Below are 17,618 nucleotides of genomic sequence, written 5' to 3' on the forward strand. Positions count from 1 at the left end.
AGAGCGCGAATGGGGGAGGGGCAGAGAGAGAGGGAGACAGATTCTGAAGCAGGCTCCAGGCTCCGAGCTGTCACCACAGAGCCCAACACAGGGCTCAAACCCATGAATGGCGAGATCATGACCTGAGCCAAAATCGGACGCTTAACCGACTGAGCCACCCGGGCACACTGATCGCCAACATTTTTATAGACAGATCATCAAGAATTCCTAAATCTATAAATTAATGAATATATCTGAATATATATAATTTATATATATAATGAATATATAAATTAATGGAAATCACCTGTTTCTGCAAGGGTACATGTAATCTGTGTATGTGGCTGGGTGTTAGGTTGTCAAGATCATATATTTAGATCTTGATCTGTGTTTCTCCTCTATTTTTCTCTCTTTTCTCCACTTCAATAGGCAGTCAGGCTTTGGGCTCTCATCTTCAGGGTAGGTTTGGAGTTATATGATGGGAAAAGATAGGATAAAATAGGCAAAGAGGGAAAGATTAGGACCTGAGGTCCTAGGGTGGGGAAAAACACATATTTTGGAACAATGTTGGGAGGGTCTGACCATAGCAAAGCCCCTCAGGCGTAAGGTCCCTCTTAAGAATGTAACAGACACCACCTACTCTCCTTCAGGTTGCCCTCAGGGATTTGACAAAAGTTTTAAGTAGACCATAAAACGATGAATGAACCACAAGGAATGGTATGGCCAGAGACCACCCCTCATACAATGGAAAGGAGCCAATCAGGAATGGACAACCCAGCACCTAGAGTTGTCCAGCCAATAATGGTAAAACCTGAGAAGGAACAAGGGGGAAGGGAAGGAGGGCCTGAACAGAACCTTAGAAACGAGGACCCTTGCCTATTGTCGTGCGCATTCACTTTTGAATGCCCCCTCTCTGCAAAGAGAGCTTTCATGCTATTACTTTCTGATCACCTATATAAACTTTTGCCTGCTGCTCATTTTATTCTGTGTCTACCTCTTCATTCTTCAAACAGGCGAGACAAAGAACCCTGGATATTGAGGTAAAAAGCATCCTGCAACGGTTAGAAATCTGGCTCTGAAACAACTCCACTCTGGCTTTGGTTGACCTAAGTCTTGAGCTTCCGAAGGGATTCTAGCAAGGAGGGGGAAGGGGCTGGCTAGGCAGGGCCCTTGAAGGAGTGGGCAGGCGTGACTTCCATAGGTGCTGGTCCTCTGAGAGCACTGAGGGTCTGTGCTCACAGGGCTTGGGGTGGGACAACAGTTACTTCAACTGAAAATTCGAGGGGTTCCCCCGGACATTTTGCTCATTTTAAGATTCTGAGACATTTACACATTCTTGAAGGGTGACAAGGAAACTCCAATAATGACCAAGAATAAATGATTTCCTGCTAAAACTCCATGGCAATGACGCAGAGCCAAATTTAATTTGATTTTTAAAAACCTAGAAATGTGGTGTTACGTCACCCAGCGTCTCACACAGCCATTCCCGTCACCCAGCGTCTCACACAGCAAACTCCTGTACCCCGTGAAGATAAAGCAGTTGTAATGACTGGCGGATTTGCAGGTTATAGAACCAAAGTTTATATTTTCTTCTGTCCTAGGGAGTCTCTCAGTGAAGTTCTAAATAAAAGGCTAGGTTGTACAAAGGAGGATGGTATTTAAAGGACCTTATGTTTACCTCTTTTGAAATGCAAATGAACACTCCCCCCCCTCCTTTATCTGCCTTCAAAGAAAGCATCCCTGTATTACAGATACCTTTTTATTTTTTTTTATTTTTTAATTTTTTTTTTTTAACATTTATTTATTTTTGAGACAGAGAGAGACAGAGCATGAACGGGGGAGGGTCAGAGAGAGGTAGACACAGAATCTGAAACAGGCTCCAGGCTCTGAGCTGTCAGCACAGAGCCCAACGCGGGGCTCGAACCCACGGACCGCGAGATCGTGACCTGAGCCGAAGTCGGCCGCTTAACCCACTGAGCCACCCAGGCGCCCCTACAGATACCTTTTTAGTAAAGAAGAAACAGGTATGTTGGGAGTCTATACATTTATACTTCTGACAAACCAATAAGACAATTTAGGATTTGGGCTATAGGAGAAAATTGGTACATATTTCCCTACCAAAGATTATTTTATTTGATTATTATTTTTCTTGATGGGGAGTGGAGCAGAGGAACTGGTATGCAAATTTAAAGTTAAAACATAGGAAATCATACGAGCTTAATGAGGGGGTAAAAATCCATGATAGCTAGAGTACTTCTACAGCAAGCAGTAAGACGTACTTCTCCAAAAGTCAAACCCCCTCTAATTCGCTACTTCTGTAATCTGAGAACACTGGGATCAAGAACGTTTCCTTGATTTTATAAAATGAAGAAACTATAATCAAAACAACCTTCTTGTATATGTTCATATAAACCTACCTGTAAAAAAAAACAACAACAGATTTTTCTTTTAAAAGAAAGAATATCATTTTAAGGCAAGTCCTGATATTATGAAATTCACAGTTGTGGCCTGAGAGTAAGAAATTGTCTCTGTGCTGATAAATACACGGAACACAAGCTATCAAATTTCTATGCATAATTAATGCAACTGTGGATGGAGGGGCCCACCTGGGAGTCTGTGGGTCTCTACATTATTCATAATCTTGAAACTGACCATGGGCACATGTTCTCTTCCCAGCTGCTGCCTTGCTTTTCTAATGCCACTGCATGGATTGTCTCCCTGTGGTATTTCAATACTGGTGCAAAGATTATCTAGACCGCACAACATTTCTAACATGAAGTAATAGCAATAACAATCCGGGCAATTCTTAGCCACTTCCTTCGGAAACAACTTGCCTGGCCCTACGTCTACAGCTCTTACTCAAGTCATAAAAGAAGCCTTGCTGTTTCATGTGTATCCTTTGATTACTTACATAAGGGAGAAAATACATTTCACTCACAAAACCGTCTTACTCTCAATAACAGTTATAAAATGGTATTTAGAATCCAAAGTGACCATAAGAAAAGTATGTCCTCGTCTAAAAAGATGATAATTGTACCTTTCGTTTTGAAAGCAAAGTTACATAACTTGCATACATATGGCCGGACATCAGTGTGAGTGCGGATATGCTTTTTGAGCATGCTTGGCTTCTTACAGCGAATCCCACATTCTTCACAAATGTACTTTCCACGTCCACGTCCTCTGACATATACATAATCTTCATTTGACTTATACCTGTTTAGAAAAAGGGAATGCAGTGTGTTTTCAAATACTTTAGTGGTTTATGTAATCAGACCAGAAGCAAATCTTTTGAGAGGCAAATTATTATGAGGGTCTTTTACAAACAATTATTCAACCCTACTTCTATGAAACCTGAGAAGGTTATGCAGTAAATTCCTGAAAGAACCAGATGACACATTGGCACTGTAAGCAAAATGTAATTTTCTACATGGTGTTCAAAATGGAATGGGTCCCCCTATTAAGATATGTGGACTTGGGATATAGATGTTCAATTCCAATGGACTTCCATAAGCCTCAGAGAGTTTCAGAGTTGTGCCTTACTACTTTTGGATTCTAGTACAGCCTCCACACAAGAAATATCCAAAAAGTTATACCAACATATTCAAATCATCATATATCATCCGTTAACATTACATCGTCTAAGACGTGCAAGCAGAACAGACACACACACACATGCCTGTAAATATGCTAAAATAAGTAAAACCGATAATAGAATTCTTCATTGCAAGTTTTTGCTCTATTTTTACAATCCTGGCATGAGAGTGCCTCCCAAATTTCTAGCTTACACGGGCTGAGCTGAGCTCACCAACTGTTGTCTACAGATTTGATCCGCTCTTTCCCAAGGACCATGAATTTGCACTAAAGTGGAGTCCAAATTTCAAGTAGCTTCTGGTAGGTACTGTTATGTTACATAATAAAAACTAGAGATTCTATTTTTCAACCAAATTTGCATTTGTTTGCAGAAGAATTTAATAGAGAGGTTTGAAAGGATGTCTGAGGTCAGCTAGTTTAGTCAAATCAATTAGATAAACAAAATCTTAGGTATTCACTGTGATAATCCATGGATGAAACCTACCCAGGGCTCAACTATCATATTTTGTTCAGATTACAATGGAACAGGATCAATCATAGAGTACAGTAACATTCTACTGAATAATTCAGTGAATATCATTATCTTTTAAATCAAAGTGAGGCTAGAATTATGGGTCTGATGTCATTCTTGGAAAGATATTCTTTTCAAGGGGCTCATTTTATAATTCCAAAATGTAAACTGACATATAAAATGCCCTAATTCACTGTGGATTTACTTAAAGGCACTAGATTTATAGGGTTTTTTGTTTGTTTGTTTGTTTTTACATTCTAGGAGCATTGCACACTTCTGTATTTTCAGAAATGAAAATTCAACTTCATTCGTCCAATCCAGCGAAGGATTTTTAAGAGAGAAAATCCACCCACATATTTAAATATTAACTCTTTTATGGATGCTATTCAATGTTAACATTATTTACTTTTTGGTCACTACTAATCCAGGTGGGAATTAAGTAGTATCAAAAATATGAATAGTCAATTCTGTATGTTTTTTCATTAAATCTTTCCCCTGTCACAAGGAACTTCCCACCTCAACTTGTTCTTCAAAACTTTCTTGAACTTTAAGTTTCATTTTACGTTGTCTTCTGTAACAAAGTAGAAAAGAACCTCAAGATGCAAAAGATCTTTCACCGTTTAATTTCACTATTCTCTGTCCCTAAATAGATAAAATTACCAAAGAAATACAGAATAAAACAAATAAATTTATAGAAAGCTAGTTTTCTTCACAGAAGGATACCTTAAGCTTAGTGTAGCCCATCATCACGGTTGATGGGAAATGCATTTTATCTTCAAGTAATATAATGTTATTTTATTTTCTTTAAATAAGCTTCACATCCAGTGCAGAGGCCAACACGGGGGCCTGAACTCACCACCCTGAGATCAAGATCTGAGCTGAGATCAAGAGTTGGACGCTTAACTGACTGAGCCACCCAGGGGCTTTAATCATTTTATTTTTAATGTCTTAGCTGACCTACTTGTAGACAGTCAAATTCAGTACAAAATGAAACTACATATTTGAAAAATCTGTAAAAATAAAATATCTACCGTGCAACAGGTCTACAGACCTTAGATTCTACTTAATACAAGAATTAACGTATTTTGAAAAAACCCCAAAAGGTATGTTTAAACCTAGGAATTGGGTAATATAAAGAACATACACACTTAAAAATGTGGTCAGTTATACTTCTTTTTTCAAGTTATCACTTTGCAATCACCAAACTAAGAGGCAGTAGCACACTGCTTGGAATGAACACCTGGTCACCACCAGGCAGAAGTCGGGTCACAGATTAAGAAATGACTGTGATGTAGCCCATACCACAGGGAAATGAAAGGGGGAAGAAATGATATATGGGCACCGTCCTTGTGGATCATCAAACCACAGCAATAATATGTTCACATACGCTCTTTCACTTGTGTCCTTCATTAGGAGAGATGGGTTCCCCAAAGCAAATATAAAGTATTGCTCATCTAGTACAAGTGCACTACTAGGAAGACTACTGAACATGAGGGTGTGGATTCATTCACAAGGACACCTCAGTTTCTGAGGAAAGATAACATCTATTTTGTTTTCATTTGTGTTAAAAGATGAGGGATGTCAAAAAAATATCAAGACCCACTTTAAGACTCCATACAATTGTGGATTTAGTGGTGAAAATACTTGACATCCAAAGGGGCCGAAACCAAGAGGAAAGCAATTTTAATAATTCATCTCCAAACTGGTAAATCTACGTGGGAAATAGATATTTCATATCACTAAACAGTCAACATTTTATAATTAAATAGATAACATTATTCGGTCTTCCAACTATAACTGGAATCAATTCGTAATCATGGAAACATGTAAATTACAGATCTATTGCAGAGATAAGGCTAGTTACAACATAATCACCCTAATGTGATTAGTATGCTTTAAAGTTTTTAAATTTTAATAGCGTAAGTCTGAGATTTTTCTCCCATGTGATGGAGGAGCCTGATACAATACAATTCTAATGAAATCTAAAACTAGACATTACACATATGAGTAATTTTTCTTTACTGTACAGATATCAAAGTTATTGAGCCTTATTACTTGTATTTCTACAACTCAGGATTCAACACTTAAAAAGAAATTCCCAGGGGCACCTGAGTGGCTCAGTCGGTTGAGCATCCTACTCTTGATTTCGGCTAAGGTCATGATCCTGCTATCGTGGGATCAAGCCCCGCACTGCTCCCCATGCTGAGTGTGGAGGCTGCTTAATATTCTCTCTTCATCTCCTTCTGCCCTTTTCCCCTGTTCTCTCTCACACACACACACTCTCTCTCTCTCTCTAAAATAAAATGAAAAGAAAAGGAAACTCCCAAAGAAAAAGAAACTGCCACAAATCAGAAGAGACAGAGAAAACATGACAACTCAATGCAATGTGGTACCCCGGCTTGGATCCTGGAACAGAAACAGCACACTAATGGAAATGATGAAATCCCAATAATATCTGGTAAAAGCAATTAAATGAACAATCAAATTAACTAGTTCCTAGGATTATACATGAGTGTGCAAGATTGCATTTGTGTTAGCACAGAATAAAAATATCCATTAATAATACCAAAATGCCCACGAGAATAATATTAAAGCATGAACAAACTTGACGACATCATGAGGCCACAAATATAGTCAATTTCATACTGCATGAGAGGCGTGGAAATTTGAAGCAGAAGTTCAAACCATATATAACGGGGACATTTTCATTGAAAGTAAGCATTGAAAGCAAGTGCATGAACTCATTATCTGTTGCCAGCCAGACTTCAGAAATGTGAATAGAGAAGGAATCCGCCTTATACCCAACCAGAGTAGGTACTATTTTTTCCCGTGCATACATTCGTGACCATTTGCTCTGACTTATAACTGAATATTTTACACATGCACATATTTCCTTACCCTCCTTCAAAGATTTTAATTCGGATTGGCTCCGTTTGTTTGGATCCAATATCTTTATCTCCATGAATATCTCCCTTCCCTCTTTCCTTTAAGATATTTCCAACTAGTTTCCTTTCTAGTTTGCTGCCAAATAAAAAGGATGCATCAGGTTTCATCTGTAGGAAAAAAGAGAGAATCATTTCATACGCTTTCTCTAAGACACAGGAGCAGCCCACATACCCGCTCTCCTCTGACCTCTGAAAATTAGCCTAAATTCCATGTTAAAAGGCCATGGCCTGGCTACATAAAACAAGGGACACTAAGGATAAAATCAGAGAAATACAGTTTCTACAGAATTAATCAACATTTTGTTTAAAAAAAAAAAAGAATATTCCTCTGTTGGCACTTAATCTATGCAACACTAATAAAAACAGAAAACATGTTCTATATTCTGAAGTAACAAAACACTATCAATTAAGGAAATATTTTCAAAAACTGAAGGGAAATGGTAACTGGATTAAGTAAAAACTATTTTTAAATCCTCTATTTGCTTCATCAATAATTTAGGAAAAATTCCAAAGTGCCCCTATTAGTATTTTTGCAATTTGACATGTAAGGTATTAATTGTTCATCTAGGAACAAACCAGATAATCACTTGGAAAAAAATGAGTTTTGAGGGAAAACTAGAGACAATAAATTTTAGTAAAAAGTACCGTCACTGGAAATAAGCCCTCTGAAGTGTGCAAAGCTCAGTTCTGACACCCATCCGCCTCCTTCCTGATCTTTCCACTCAGTGTCCATTCCTACATTCACAATGTTCTATGTCCTATGTCCACATTTCACAATCCCCTGAATCCTTCATATCAAAAGAGAATATGACCGGCTAGGTCACTAACACAGGCCAGAAGAGAGAAGAACCCAAAGGAATCGATTCCAGTGGTAGAATTCCATGGCAGCTGGCCGAAAGAGGGAGTCTCCCAAAACATAGTGCACGCCTGGCCACTGGCTTTTTCTCTTACTGAGAAAGGGGATCAGTGTCACAGAGGGTTCCCTCAGCTCTGACCTTCATTTCCCTTGTATGTTTTAGACCTTCTGTCCTTCACCATGTATTCTGCTCAGCAATCAAATCCACACTACGGTGCTTTTAGAAATGGTATTCATTACCTGAGCAAACTGCTTCCATGCACTTGATGACGTAAGCTTGCCAGTTCCAGGTCTGTGCATAGCAGCCAGAGTATAAATTTCTGCAGTGATTTTTTGCTTGGACCTCAGAAGAGCCAGAGTGGTCTTGGTGTTCAATCCTGATGGGTTTGGGTTACAGGAACTAATGCACCATGAAGCATAAACTGAGGATTTGAAGGTGGCCTGTTGTACGTAATTGGGTTTTGTATAATTCAAGAAGCACCAACTCACAGTAGTTGTTGTCCGCAGACTGGGGAACTGAAGAATCTGCTGGAAATCTGCCACGTCCGTGAAAAGAAGAGTTGAGTTTGCCATCTTCCTGCTTGGGCCAGAGGCCATGTGCACCAGCATGCTGACAGGCAGCTTCTGGCCCCTTCCATGCTCTTCAAGCTGACCGTCTCCGGGGGGCAATGAGGAACTCTGTGGGCTCATGCTCATATCAGATGCCGTCTCATCAATATCTAATTCATCTGAGGACTCTCTGCTTTCAGAAGGCCCGCTGGACTTCTGGCCTAGAGGAGGTGCCCTGGAGTTGGGCGGGAACGGCTCCCTCATGGACAGGCTGGCAGACGGATGGTCTTGAGATGAGGAAGGGGGCAGTGAAGAGAAGGAAGATGACCCGGACTGCAAGCCATCCTTTGGCTCAGAAGCACAACCTTGTCGAACCAGCTGGGGTTTCTGTGGGCGGGACAGATCCTTCTTGATGTCTGAGCTGGTTAGCTCCACAGCACTGAGCTCCTCAACAATCTGTCCATACATCTTTTCTTCCTTGACCCTTTTCTGCTGCTTCGTTTCCATGAAGAGCTCCAAGCTGCTGGCTGGAGAAAGCATACGCTTGCTACCCCCCAGGGTGGCCACGCTGTCCGAGGTGGAAGGTAAACATAAGGGGATTGAGGATTCTAAGCCAAGGGGTAAGGTCTGAGGTACTTTCCAAATGGGGTATTTTTCTAAGCCTGCATGCTGCCCCAACACCTGGGCAATGTTGAATCCGATCCCTTGCATGGCCGCGTTGGTCACCAGTGTTCTTTGGGTAGTATTCTCGTCCACTTTGCATATGACAATTGCAGGACTGTTCTGCCCAAGTATCTGAGAAATGCTCGTGTACATGACACTCCCGTAGGACGGGACATGGGTCTGGATCCTAACAGGAACCACTGTTCCCGGTAAGGACTGTAAAGGCCCAGCGTTTGCAGAGGCAAAATCTTCTTGAAGAACCTGTTCAGAGGGAGTATCAGGTGACTTGGTGCTCTGGTCTGACGGGAACTTCGGAAGAATGTTCTTTGAGTGTAGCCCTGATGTTCCTGAATAACACGGGTAGGTTTGCTCTTTCGGGTGTGCGTGCTCAGCAGATTTCTTTCCAATGTGCTCTGCAACATGCTCTAAGGGACAGCTAGGATGGATTTCTGCCTGGAAAGAAGGCTTGCCGTAGCTCTTCTGAGGGTGTTGCACAAGGGGATGTGGGAAATGTGCCTGCCACCAGGGAGGCTGCTGAGCTGGTAAATGAACCATACAGACGGTAGGATACTGAAACTGAAACAAGGCATTCTGGATTGGAGAAAACGGAATAGTCTCTTGATGTGGAAATAAATGTGGCTGTTCAGACAAGTGCTTGCTTGCAATATAGGATGTCGGTTGTATCAGGGGATTTCTCAGGGATTCCTGACCGTCCATGTGCATGATCTGTTGCTGGGCCAGGTGGAGCTGACCTGAGCTCAGCTGGGCACAAGGACCCACAATCTGCTTCCCAGGGTCCTCTGCCTGGAGGGGAGGCAGCACGGAGGCGGGGGCAGGGTGCCACGCGGCCCTCAGGCCCGCGTGCAGGTGCTCCATGTGCTCCTGCTTTACACCCAGATCTGCACCAGCCTCCCCCTGGGCGATCTCCGGAGAGCCACTGAAGGAAGCCTGCCGCACCAGAAAGCATTTCTTCCTCTCCCGCGATGGGGATAACGTGGCGGCCGATGCCCCTGCCGCCGGGGCGTGGGACAGATTCCCGTAATCAAATGATTTGCTCCGGATTTCCGGAACTTCCGTTGGGTGAGGGCAAGGCATCTGCTCGGACGAGCAGCGCCGCATCTCTTTTTGGTGGTGGTGGCCCGGGACGGACAAGGAGTACGACCCAGCAGGGACGGTCAGAAACTCTGAGTGCTTCCCAAACTCGTCTGGCTTAGGAGGTGCGGGGAGCTTAATGGCATCCTCTCTTTCGAAAGACATTGAAAAACTGGAGCTGTGGGACAAGTTGCTTTCCTGACTGGGGCTGCGGGAGAGGCCCGTGCCTGTGGATTCAAAGCTGGATTCCCCTGAAGAGTGCTCCATGTCTGCAAGTCGCAAACGCTTCTTTTTGGGTGGCAACTTCTCAGCTGGGAGCTGGGAAAGGGTCTCACTTCTCTGGGGCCACTGAAATTCCTCCACGGGCTTTTCCGGCTCTTTACTCTGGGCGTCTTTCTCCTTCTCTGGTTTATCAGGCTCCTCCGTCACTCGAATCTCAGGAACCTGAATGTTGTGCTGGCGAACCAGCCTAGGCTGCGCGTGGTAGGGCTGCTGCTGGGCCTGCTGGGAAGGGGACGGCTTCCCCCCGCTGTCAGCACCGTCCGCAGGTGGAGCCCACTCTGGACTCACCGGGGCTTCTGAAACCTCGCTGTCACAGGTCTCAGAAGGTGAAGAGGCCTTGTCCTGTGCGCTAGCCATCAGTTCAGCTGACTCAGACCTTTCAAATGAGTTGGGGCGGCTCAGCGAGTTTGTGTGCTGAATAACAGAAATCACATTTCCAGGAGGTTTCCTGCCCGCTAGGTCTGAAATCTTATCTGCATCGGTGGCTGAGGGCAACTCCTCGGACCCAAGAGATGGACTTCCAGATTGGAGTTGAGGTCGACACGGGTCAAAGCGCTCCGAGTGACCGTGGGAAGGGTTCTCATGTCCCGCCATGACAAATCCACCTCTTACGCCTTCCTGCATCGGCAGTTTGGGGTCGTAATCCGAAGTCATTATGCCCATGGGTGCGCTCACGATGCTGCTGCAGATCATGGGGGTGTCCTCCTCATCTCCCACGCTCTTCTCTTTCCGGCGTTTTCTATTTTCACAAGTAGTTCCAAACATGGTTGGCACTCCCTGCAATGGCACCGAGGGATCCATGAAATACTCACCCCCGTGTTTTAAAGAGCTTAAGCAGGAAATGTCCCTGTAGCTTGGCTTTGGTGTTTCGGAGTCTTCCCACTTCTTGTAGGGTTTCCGGCAGACATCATAGTCATACCCCATGCGGTCCCCAGAAATCAATTTCTTTTCCTTCAAGGATAAGCCTGTGACACTCTTGGACATCCTGCCATGGTGTTCTGCCTCCATGTGCCCCTCCTGTACTGAGGGCAGCTCAAATGCAGCCTGTCTCCTTAACATGCGCTGAGGGGGTATCCCCACCGTTCCCGGATAGAACACATCATCGGAGCCACTCATCCTTTCATCAAATGAGTGACTTCCTCTCAAAGAAGGAGGAATGCTAAGATTAGTTGCTGAAGAAGTTGGCATCGAGTTGCTTCTAATAAGGGGTGAAGAGTCCACAGGAGCTTCTAAGAGAATTGGGCTGCTGCCTTGGAAATTTGCAGGAAAAAGCTTTCCTTCGTTCCTGATGGATGACGGAATAGTCTGGGATTGTCTGGATTCACTGTTGAATTTCGTGGATTTCAGCATGCTTGCTTGACTGGGGTCGATCTCTCCCTTGCTTGGGATCAGCTGTGATGCAGGATCTTCAAACATCTTGACATCTAACCTGGTGTTTACGTGAGGTAATGATTCCATCATGCCCTTCCTACCCATTGTGGCACGCTCCTGACTTGCGGTCGTAACACTGAGTGTATTTCTGGGACTAAGCCGACAGTATTTTCCAAAGATGATTTCTTCATAAGACTTTGCATTTGTGTTTGGAGGGCTTATTTGCTGCTCCGCACTTTCTGAGCGAGAGAAGTAACCGGAGTCAGTGCTTCCTTTACTGTGCGGGCTCAGAAGGTTGAGAGATGGCTCAGAATCTTGTCCTTTTTTCTCTGACAGTCTTAGTGCAAGTTTCTGTTTAACTGTGTGAGAATCATCAGGCTTAGTATTTAGTGACGGATTCGGTAGCATATCAGAACCTATATACTGAGAGCTTTCGTTAGGTAAAGGGATCCCACTTTTGGGGATAATCAAAATCGGCACTTTCATCGGACCTCCCAGTGATTCTTCCAGTGATCCATGATAGCCACCTCGGCTGGCAATATCCAATGGGATTGGTGGGCCCGGACTCATTTTCTCAGAAGCCTCAACAAATAAAGAGCTCTCCTCATCCGTGTCTGTACTCTGCTCACCGTCTGAATGTATTTCTGCTTCTACGTCAATAAAACCAGCCTCTAGGTCCAATTTAGATACAGCTGACTCTGTGAAAGGGACTAATCCTGCCTTAATTGCATGGGCATGTGACTTCCTGTGCTTATACAAATTGCTCTTTGTCTTGAAAGAGAAACCACAAGGTATACATGGATATGGCCGCTCCCCAGTATGGGACCTGATGTGTTTTTTCAGTACGCTTGGTTTGGCACACGCCCTGCTGCAGTAGGGGCAAATGTATTTGCCGGGCTTTTTGGGTTTGTGCTCTTTCTTGTGAGCATCTTCGGACTGTTCGATACTTTTCTGAGAGTATTGGCTATAAGCAGGGTTCAGGCTTGAAATCTTTTTTCTGGGGTAACCACCACTGTGGCCATGTATAGGAAAAGAAAATAAGTCCTCGGAGGCAACGGACGGCAAAGGGCCAGGGAAAAGCCACGGAGGGCCTTCGAGGCTCTGATGTGGCTTGCTGCTGTGCATGACCCCCTGTGGCAATGAGTGCTGAGGGAAAGAGAGTGAATGTTGGCATGAGTAAGGGCTCGGACGAGGCGGTGGGTATTGCTTCTCTGTGACATGCTGTGCCACGTCGCTAGGTGAGGCCAGTTTCCCAGAACCAAAGAGTTGTGCGGACGCTGTGTCTCCGATTTGCTCAGGATCTATTTGTGGTTGCCGCTGTCCTTCTTGACTGCCAAAAGTGCTCATCTTAATAACAGCTGATTGTTCCTGTCTCCATCTACCTGATGCTGTATCAGTTTCTCCAGACCTTGAGGTAGCTTTTTGTCCTAGAGCTGTGTCCCCAGTGTCCATTTTGTTACAAGGTCTTAAGTGCTAGTTCACTTGAAAGCCATGCAGACTCATGGAGTGTCTTCAAAGCTGTGCTTTTCAAAGCTTGTTAGCTTCCATGGTCCAGGGTGTCTGCAAACTGGCCGAGTGCTCCTTCTCTTTGAACCTGCCACACCCACCCCGTAGTCTTATGAGCATGAGATGGTAACGGCCTTGGACCAGGGCTATAACACAGTTCTCTCCATTGTAGAAATGTCCATCCAAAAGCTAAGTGCAAATCTATGAAGATTCCTTATGGCATTTGAAGATTTTCAACTAGCATGAAATTGGGATGAATAGTCTGGGAGCAGTTTTGCCCATCAACTAGAGCAAAGTTCAATTGCCAGTTTCACTAAGATAAAACGATCTGAAAGAAAAAGAAACACAAAGAGATTATCATAACAGTTATCAAGTTAGAAACCAAAACCAATCCTAAATAGCCAGCCTGACCCTGGATAAATTGAAAATGGTTTTTTTATGCTCCAAAGATACTTTTTATAGCTGTTACATTAGTTCCACAATTAAAGGATATTAATGTCAAACATGGCATTAAGTCATAAGCTAGATTTCTTCAATGCTCTAATTTTGGTCATCCTTTTAAATACTCCTTAATTTTGGTTAGAAAAGTATTTAAAAGAAAGCTTTTGATAGATATTATTTATAAAATCATAAACTTTTTAAAAGCCTTCATTAAAATAAATTTAGAGCTATTTCCGACCAAGTTGTATGACGTGCCTGCTGAAGTGTACTACAGATTTCTCTATATGGACATATTTTATAGACAAATATATATATAGGTATAAATATATTTTATATGCAAAATAAAACATACATATAAAATATATGTAAATAGTAAATATTTTTAAATATTATATTAAGTATATTACATATATATTTAATATTTAAATATAGAATATATTTTACATACATCCATATTTATATTAACATACAATACAGGTATATTTTAAAGCAGTGATTAGGAGAGCTAGACTAAAGCCATAAGAATCAAAGATTGTCCCAGAACTTTGGCAAAGGTGGTAAAGTGAATCCAAATAAACTATTATAAAGCCTTCATAATATAAAAAAACAAAACATATTTTTGGACAGTTTAAAAATGTAATGACTACCTGAATGGTTTAGCATTCTCATGGACATGATTGTCTTGATGCTTCCTGGGTAGAAAATAAAGGCAGTTAGGAAAAACTGTTTCATTAAACCACAACACAGCTGTACATAGATGTCAAATTAAAGTTCATATATATAGAGCTCACAATGCTATGTACCCTAAGAGAAGATTAATAAGTGACTGCTTTGAATACACTACACTACAGCAGTAATGTGTCCAAAAACAGAAAAAATTATAAAAGCTTTAGAGTAATATTTTCTAATATATAAGATTATTATATCAAAACATCATTTTTTTTGACGCAATTAGCCTGGTTCTGATCCCTTAGATATTAAAAAGTTGAGAATAGTAGGGTTTTTATTGAACGTATAGGTTTGCACATTTAAATTTACATCACAACAAATAAAGGAGTCCTCCGGATGGCTGTGAATAGCGCAGGGAAACTTGACAACTTGGAAACAATTAGATCTTAACTGAATACTCATCTTCCATAAGCAAATGGCCAGAGGATTCTGAGTACTTCAGTGCTCAACTGTGTCACCTATGATGAAAGTTGAGATGTTTCCTTGAGAGGCAACGTGAAGGTGCTTATCAAAGTAAGAAAGCACATACCCTTTGGCCCGGAAATTCCATTGCTGCAAATTTATCGTTACAGATGTACCTGCACAAGTGCACAAAGATATGTGTACAAGGACTGCCTAAGTAAGTTATGACTCCATCATAAAACTCAGCCATTTAAAAAGATAAAGCACAACAGTACGTGCTGATATAGGAACTCATCCAGAAGATAGTAATATTGGATGTTGAAAAGCAAAAAAACAAAAAACAAAACCCCACCACCCCCCACCAAAAACCAAAAAAAACTCATTGCATTTAATAATCCCATGTGTGTAAAAGAGAAACAGGTGATAAACAGAGCATTTCTGCAGGGATGCCGAACAGCTTTTAACTCCAGTTAAATTAAATTGCAGAAGTAGAATCAGGGAGTCAAAAGAAGGGGCAGGAAAGACATTTCTACTTTTCACCATATGACTTTTGGTGATTTTTCTTTCTGTACCGGCCTAACTTCTATGTCCAATTTGCCCCCTAAGACAGACTGCTGCTGTGATGGTGGTGATGGCAGGTGCACTTAGGAAAGGGAAAGAACATGGCAATTCCCACGGGAATGAAAAGACTTTTGGGTGAGAAATCAGCAGCCCCCATATATTTGTAGCAAGACATCAAAAGTTCCTTCTGCTAAGAGCCACAAATTTATAATGCAGTAGCTGAAAAAACTAAACAACAAGCATTAACTTCGGTTTGCTGGCAAATTTTACTATTGGATTGGATTTTCCCTGCACAGTGATCTTCCTATGCATCCCTTTATAGGTAATAAGAAAAAAACCGAGGGGCGCCTGAGTGGCTCAGTTAAGGGTCTGACTCTTAATTTCGGCTCAGGTCATGATCTCATGGTTTGTGAGATGAAACTGCCATGTAGGACTTCCTGCTGTCACCTGAGCCTGTTTGAGATTCTATCTCTCTCCCTCTCTCCCTGCCCCTCCCCCACTCAGGCACGTGCTCACTGTCTCAAAATATATAAATAAACTTAAAAAAAAAAAGACAAAAGCTGAATGAGAAGTGAGGCCCTTATAATAGTGTAATGCAAATTAACTTTGGTCAGTTACAGCAAGCATGCTAACAAGAAGAATGTGCAGTGTCAAACCCAAATTGACTGAATTTTTGTTTAATTAACTAAATATTTAAGGTTCATGTAGACACAACTGCTGTCAGACTTGTAAAGGTGAATAGCACCCTCTAAAATGGGAGTAAAGTGTATTTTCAATTCAAGACAGGAATATTTTGCATCTTTCCTTAACTAGGAGTCAGAGCTTGAACTGAATATTTCTTTTTCTTTTTTTTTAAATCTTTTTTTAAAAGAGAGAGAGAGAGAGCGCTTGTGCACACAAGTGGGGGAGGGGCAGAGAGACAGGGAGACAGAATCTGAAGCAGGAACCAGGGTCCAAGCTGTCAGCATAGAGCCTGATGCGGGGCTCGAACCCACAAACCATGAGATCATGACCTGAGCCAAAGTGGACGCTTAACCGACTGAGCCCCCCAGGAGTCCCTGAACTGAATAATTTCTAAGTTGTTTTTCATATTTTGCCACGGTGTTGACCCGTGATTGCAGATCCTTTGTTAGGAATAACAATGATAATGCTTGTTGCTTATTGTGTACTTACTATACTGTGCCTGGTACGTAGCTTCATATATGTTAACTAATTTGATCTTCATGACTACCCTATGCAGTATGTATTATACCTGTTTTACAGTAGAGTATGATCCTAAGGGAGGTTGATGGTTCAGAACCAGAATGAAACCCAGCTTTGGCTCACCCCCAAGCCTATAAGGTCTCACTTCTCCCATCCACTTCTGTCAGTCAGTTTATCATAACTTAAAATACTGCATCTTCAACAATACTTTCTCCTAAATATTGTCACTTGACTTCAATATTTCCCATGCTTAAATTTTTCATGGTCCTGGGAGAATATATGAGTTCTGCATGGCTGGAGTATAGAAAGTGGCCTCAAAAATGCCACTTCCTTGGGGCGCCTGGGTGGCTCAGTCGGTTGAGCTTCCGACTTCGGCTCAGGTCATGATCTTGTGGTCTGTGAGTTCATACCCCGCATCAGGCTCTGTGCTGACAGCTCAGAGCCTGGAGCCTGCTTCGGATTCCGTGTCCCTCTCTCTCTGCCCATCCCCCACTCATGCTCTGTCTCTCTGTCTCAGAAATAAATAAACATTAAAAAAAAATTCTTTTTAAATGCCACTTCCTAGAAATCACACAAATCCATAATTTAAATAAGGTACACAATCTTATATTAAAGTATTAACATAAGTATTTATATTAAAATATTAAGAACTGTATTGTAAGGACAACTCCTTGTTAGAACATGATAAACTATCATGACAAACAATTGTTTTATTTTGTTCCTTAGAAAGCATTAATTACATTTTAAGAAAGTAAGAACCTGACAAGTGAAAATGAGGCCTATGTTCACTTCCCATTCATTGGTTTACACAGAATATATAATTTTGCTTAAACCACGAACTTTAAGTTAAATAATTACATAAAATTTTGTGAAAAACAAGACTGGAATAATATATTTAGTAATTAAATAGATTATAATGTTTTCATTTAGCAATGAG

General features: G+C 41.8%; 1 protein-coding gene across 6 annotated transcripts in view; it reads right to left on the reverse strand.

Annotated features, from left to right (window-relative positions):
* Positions 1 to 17,618, reverse strand: part of HIVEP2 (HIVEP zinc finger 2) — a 207,168-nt gene that overhangs the window by 10,835 nt on the left and 178,715 nt on the right. For all 6 annotated transcript variants that reach the window (XM_049654471.1, XM_049654473.1, XM_049654468.1 and 3 more), the window contains 4 exons: positions 14,434 to 14,478; positions 8,123 to 13,673; positions 6,980 to 7,134; positions 3,017 to 3,192 (listed from right to left, as the gene is read on the reverse strand). In XM_049654471.1, the coding sequence (XP_049510428.1) occupies positions 3,017 to 3,192; positions 6,980 to 7,134; positions 8,123 to 13,291 (5,500 nt within the window). In that variant the 5' untranslated portion in view covers positions 13,292 to 13,673; positions 14,434 to 14,478. The remainder of the gene's footprint in view (positions 1 to 3,016; positions 3,193 to 6,979; positions 7,135 to 8,122; positions 13,674 to 14,433; positions 14,479 to 17,618) is intronic.

The sequence above is a fragment of the Panthera uncia genome (genome assembly GCF_023721935.1).
Source record: "Panthera uncia isolate 11264 chromosome B2 unlocalized genomic scaffold, Puncia_PCG_1.0 HiC_scaffold_24, whole genome shotgun sequence".
In the NCBI taxonomy this organism is placed as follows: Eukaryota; Metazoa; Chordata; class Mammalia; order Carnivora; family Felidae; genus Panthera; species Panthera uncia.